General features: G+C 56.3%; 1 protein-coding gene across 1 annotated transcript in view; it reads right to left on the bottom strand.

Moving 5' to 3' along the window:
* COL1A1 (collagen type I alpha 1 chain) overlaps nucleotides 1-5,305 on the bottom strand; it is an 18,743-nt gene that overhangs the window by 8,850 nt on the left and 4,588 nt on the right. Inside the window, exons 10-25 of the mRNA XM_023533507.1 lie at nucleotides 3,818-3,871; nucleotides 3,651-3,704; nucleotides 3,264-3,317; nucleotides 3,132-3,176; nucleotides 2,965-3,018; nucleotides 2,804-2,848; nucleotides 2,575-2,628; nucleotides 2,230-2,328; nucleotides 2,099-2,143; nucleotides 1,902-2,000; nucleotides 1,715-1,768; nucleotides 1,443-1,550; nucleotides 1,311-1,364; nucleotides 929-1,027; nucleotides 703-756; nucleotides 383-616 (exon numbers count right to left, since the gene is read on the bottom strand). Of these exons, the coding sequence (XP_023389275.1) occupies nucleotides 383-616; nucleotides 703-756; nucleotides 929-1,027; nucleotides 1,311-1,364; nucleotides 1,443-1,550; nucleotides 1,715-1,768; nucleotides 1,902-2,000; nucleotides 2,099-2,143; nucleotides 2,230-2,328; nucleotides 2,575-2,628; nucleotides 2,804-2,848; nucleotides 2,965-3,018; nucleotides 3,132-3,176; nucleotides 3,264-3,317; nucleotides 3,651-3,704; nucleotides 3,818-3,871 (1,206 nt within the window). The remainder of the gene's footprint in view (nucleotides 1-382; nucleotides 617-702; nucleotides 757-928; nucleotides 1,028-1,310; nucleotides 1,365-1,442; nucleotides 1,551-1,714; nucleotides 1,769-1,901; nucleotides 2,001-2,098; nucleotides 2,144-2,229; nucleotides 2,329-2,574; nucleotides 2,629-2,803; nucleotides 2,849-2,964; nucleotides 3,019-3,131; nucleotides 3,177-3,263; nucleotides 3,318-3,650; nucleotides 3,705-3,817; nucleotides 3,872-5,305) is intronic.

Here is a 5,305-nt window from a genome sequence, read left to right as displayed (position 1 = left end):
GCGCCCCTAGGTCCCTCCTGTTTACTTCGAGTGGAATTTTTAAAGGTGCCTTGGGCCCTGGGGAAACGTCTTTGCTGGCTTCTACCGCTGGTCCCTTAGCCTCTCCCCACAGACGTGCCCCTTCAGCTCCTCTTTCCACCCTCTTCCCTTCCTTCTTTCTGTCATATGCGTGCGGTGACCTGAGCTGCAAGGACTTTCATTTCCTCTGATACCTCCTTTTGAACCTTAAAGAACTCCCAAGATTTGTGGGTGACTATCATATATAAGGCCCACCTTATCCCCATGTGTGTTTGTGGGGTGCACCAACAATACTTCTTATTTCCAGGGATAGAGAGGTGGTAGTGGTGCCAGGAGGGGTTTCTCATTTTGTGAATAGGGAGACTGAGGTCCAGAGAGGGGCAGTGAGTGGCCTGAGGCCACACAACAGGTCAGTGGCAGAGCTGGGCTCAGAAGCCAGGGCTTTCGCCTTCCAGAGTGTCTGTCCCTGGCTCTGTGACACTCCTCCCTGAATACTCACAGCAGCACCTTTAGGCCCAGGGAATCCCATCACACCAGCCTGACCACGGGCACCAGGGGGGCCTGGAGGTCCAGGGCGACCATCTTGACCAGCGGGACCCTGAGGGTGAAAGGCACAAAATCAGAGGCGAGAACAGACGGTGGGCGGTCAGAAGAGTGGGCGCAGGCCGGGGGCGCGATACTTACAGCGGGGCCAGTTTTGCCATCAGGGCCGGGACTGCCGGGGCTTCCAGTCAGACCCTAAGGGGGAGTCGAGAGGTGCGGCCAGGGTCGGGGAGAAAGGGGATGGAGGAGGAAAAAGAGTGGAAGCTGGGGTGAGGGACACTCCAGAAGGCAGATCTCCAGAGCACCTCCTCCCTCCAGACCCAACATCGAACGGGCAGGGTCCTAGGCCAAGGGCTGGGGGTCTCACCTTGGCACCAGGCAGACCAGCTTCACCGGGGCGACCAGCTTCACCGGGAGAGCCTTTGGGGCCAGCAGGGCCAGGAGAACCACGTTCACCAGCGGGACCCTGGTTGGAGGGGAGGTCACAGGAACAGTTAGGGTCTCAAGTCTGGGCCTCTTTACCAGGGGCCAGAATCTTCTTCCTCCCAGGGAGGTGGGGGACTTTGAGGGGCATTATTGGAGGTGGGAAGGTCAAGGGGAGGCCAAGTGTGAAGAGGGAAGTCTGCAGCCACAGCATGGAATACTAATGACTGGGATAGGATGGGTACGAGGGGGCTGATGACAACTGTAAGAAGGAAGTAATAGGCAAGAAGCAGCAGGGTCAGCCTCTAGCCGTGATGAGTAGTTACCTTGGGACCAGCTACACCATCTGCACCAGGAAAACCACGGCTACCAGGTCCACCCTGCAGGAGGAGAGGAGGTCAGTGAGCTCAGACGTGGGACACCGGACTGGCACTGGGGGCGGAGAAGAGGACACTTACACGCTCGCCAGGGGGTCCAGGCAGGCCGGAAGGTCCGGGTTCACCCCGGGCTCCTCGTTTTCCTTCTTCTCCAGCAGGGCCAGGGGGTCCTTGAATACCAGTGGGGCCCTGGAGAGAGCAGAGAAGAGGGGACAGCCTGTAGAGAGGGCCCGTCCTGATGCCAGCTCCGGAGCCGGCTGGAGCCTAGCCTCCAGCACCAGGCGCTCCCGGCCCTCCCCGAATCTCCCTCGAGGCGTTTCCAGGCAGGTGGGCTGAGCCGCAGGGGGACTTACGGGCTCTCCCTTGGCGCCAGCGTCTCCTTTGTTGCCAGGAGCACCAGGTTCACCCTGTGTGGGGGGAGGAGCAGAGGTTGAGCAGAGTGTTGGGGCAGTTCAGTTGGCCTTGATCTTCATGCTTCCTAGGGGACGGCTGCAGTGGAGCCAGTGCAGAGTTGGGCATGAATGAGAGAGTGGTACTTACGCTGTTACCCTTGGGACCAGGGGGGCCGCCGGGGCCCTGGGGTCCAGAGGGGCCTCTGGCACCAGGAAAACCGGGAGCACCAGCAATACCAGGAGCGCCCTGTAGGGGGCAGAGCAGGTTGAGCTTAAGGAGTGGAGGGCACAGGGCAGGTGGGAGGTGGGCATCAGGGACAGCTCTGAAATCCATAGGATACTTACGTTAGCACCTTTAGCACCAGGCTGTCCATCAGCACCAGGGTTTCCCTGTGGCACAGAAAGAAGCAAGTGAGTGACAGGCAAGGGTTCTGAGCTGGGGAGGGGTACAGGGCCACTGAGGAGGCAATACTCACAGCAGGGCCAGCAGCACCAGCAGGGCCAGGAGGGCCTGGCTCACCACGCACGCCCTGGGGACCTTCAGAGCCCCGGGATCCTTGGGGACCAGCTTCGCCCTGGATGAGAAGAAAGGACTTGTCAGGAGCCACTCTAGGAGCCCAACCTCACCTTTGGATGGTGTGTGGTGAAGAGCGGGGACAGAAGACCAAGAATCAGGACTCTGAGATCAGAAAAAGGGACCCCAGGACAAAGATGCTGGGGAATGGGCTTCTCTCTTGCCCACTCTGGGTCCCTCTGGTTTGGGGAGCAAGAAGATCCCTCGGCCTGTGGGAGCTATGCTCAGAAGAGGACAGGGGTCTCACCTTAGCACCGACAGCACCGGGGAATCCAGGAGGACCGGCGGGACCAGTGGGACCCTGTGCATGAAAGGGAGATGTTAGCAAGAAGGAAGGTGGCAGCTGCAAGTCACGCTTGGGACAGAAGAGGTCTCGGAGTTCAGACCAACACAGCCTACCCCCAGTGTCATCCCCAAGAGATGACGCTGAGACCCCCACCCACTCCCAGGCACTGAGGTCTAGGGGTCATACTTACGGGAGGTCCAGCAGCACCAGTAGCACCATCATTTCCACGAGCACCCTGCAGGACAGAGGGGAAGCCCCGATTATGTCCACTGAGCACTGGTTGGTCCTTGTAACTCCTGAGGGAAACCCTTTCAGATCCCAGGGATCCCCCAAGGGGCCAGGAGTACTCACAGCAGGGCCAGGGGCTCCAGGGCGACCTCTCTCACCAGGCAGACCACGGGGGCCCTGACAGCAAAACCAAGAGAAGGCAGGTGAGATGGGAGATACACTCCCTTCCCTCAAGCCCCCATCTTGTCCCTACACCCTGCTCCCTCTCTTCCTTCTAGAAGTGGACTTACCATCTGACCAGGAGCTCCATTTTCACCAGGGCTACCAGGCTCACCCTATAGAGCAGAGATCAGAATTAGAAATTCGTTCACGGTGGGACTGGATGGGAGGTGGAGGACCACGATATTCAGACAGCCTCTTACCTTGGGACCGGCAGGACCAGAATCTCCCTTGGCACCATCCAAACCACTGAAACCCTAAGATAGGAAGGGGGGCCAAGGTGAGACCCTGTGGAGGGGGTGGACCACCTTGACTCCCACCCAGACCTGAGAAGATGCTTCAGGAGTTCACCACAGCCATTCCGCTGTCTCTGAACTACACTAAACCTCAGCTGGCCCAAGGTCTCATCAAATCTCTTTATTGGTATTTCCTTCCCAATGGAGAGAAGTTTTTTTTGATATCTACTCTCTATCCTGTGGGACTTCTGCAGCTGTCGCCCACCATGACACACGCCAAGATCCTTTGGGGAAGGGGCTAGAATGGTGGGCTGCTGAGACTTTGGGAGCTTAGATGAATCAAAGGGGACTCACTCTGTGTCCTTTCATTCCAGGGAGACCAGCTGTTCCGGGCAATCCTCGAGCACCCTGGAGCAAAAAGAAAAGAAAGACAGGACCATTAGAAGACACCGCTGTGGACACAGCCCCCAGTGAAGCCCAAATACAGCAAAGCCGGAGGCCAGACATACTATCCTGCTCACCTGAGGTCCAGGAGGCCCACGCTCACCAGGGCGACCAGGCTTTCCAGCTTCACCCTGAGGGATGGAGGAAAGGCCTTAGTGCCTGTGACACTGGGCTGGAAAAGTGTGGAAGGTCTGAATCTTCTTGGGATTGTTGGGGGTCAGATGTAGGGGCCCAGAATTTTATCTTTAAATTTAAAGCACAGTTTAAATCTACCATGAAACTCTTTATTTGGTGAACTTTAATTCCCTCCAAAGGAATTCCTATTTATTTCTGTCACCAGCATTTCAGTCTCGCCATATGGAGAGCAAATCTGAGGTGCTGACAGCAGTTAAGATTAAGGAAGTCATTCACCCTGAGGGATGGGGATGGTGGCTGGGGTGAGGGGAAGAGCCGTCACTCCTGATGGGGAGATAGGGAAACATCCCTTGAAGGGTAGACATCATTGTTCAAGGGAAGTCCTGTGCATCAGGGAGAACTTGACCTCCTTTCCTGGGTACCACCACTGAAGATGGTGGGCCATTGGGGTGGAGATTATAGGGACTCAGCTCATAGAGGCAGTGTGGGTCAGATGATATCTTCTCATGGGGGCTACTTACATCGTCTCCGTTCTTGCCAGGGGGGCCAGGGGGACCACGGGGACCCATGGGACCCTAGAAGAGATAGGAGAAGAGAAGATTAGAATCACCAAGATAATGGCAACAAGAAAGGGAAGGCTGGGATTGGAAGAAGGAGGAAAGGAAGACTCCAGATGGGGGCGGAGCATCCATATATTTGTAGAAAGAGTGTGTATTTGTACAGAGTACAAGTTAGGGGACACTTACTGAGGCTCCAGGCTCGCCAGGCTCACCAGGGGGACCTTGGAAACCTTGGGGACCCTGAAGGACAAGGAGAGGGGGCGGGGTTAGAAGGGCAGGTCTCTGCCAACCTTTCCTCATCTCACCATGAGATCTTGGAGCACGTTCCCTGCCCTCATCCCAACACTCCGCCCAAAAGACCAAAGCCCAAGGTGGCGTATGAAGACATCCTGGATACTCACAGGTGCACCAGGGGGGCCAGGGAGACCACGAGGACCAGAAGGACCCTACAAAAGAAAAGAAAGGGTGGCCACAGTGATACCTCTGTGGGAAAGTGCAGCCTGGGTCTAGTCTTGCTTTCTCCCATTGATTCCTGTTGAAACCACCCAGTTGTCTTGCATCCTTGAAAGACAAGGATGCAAGACAACTGGGTGGTTTTATCGTGATCTCTTAAGTTATCTCTGCCACCTCCGTTTACCATCACTGGCCCATCTTGTCTGGATCCCCATCAGCTCTTCTGTCATCTCTGCTCCCCCTGGTGGCTTACCATGGGGCCAGGCACGGAAACTCCAGCTGATTTCTCATCATAGCCATAAGACATTTGGGGAGCAAAGTTCTAGAAAAAACAAGAGAGAATGTATGAGAAAGTGGGGTCGGGGAGTGAGCTGAAATGCAGAACACATCATCCAATAATGGGACAAACTGACATCA

The sequence above is a fragment of the Pteropus vampyrus genome, unplaced genomic scaffold (assembly GCF_000151845.1).
Source record: "Pteropus vampyrus isolate Shadow unplaced genomic scaffold, Pvam_2.0 Scaffold104, whole genome shotgun sequence".
Classification (NCBI taxonomy): domain Eukaryota; kingdom Metazoa; phylum Chordata; class Mammalia; order Chiroptera; family Pteropodidae; genus Pteropus; species Pteropus vampyrus.
This window is presented reverse-complemented; position numbering and strand designations above follow the sequence as displayed.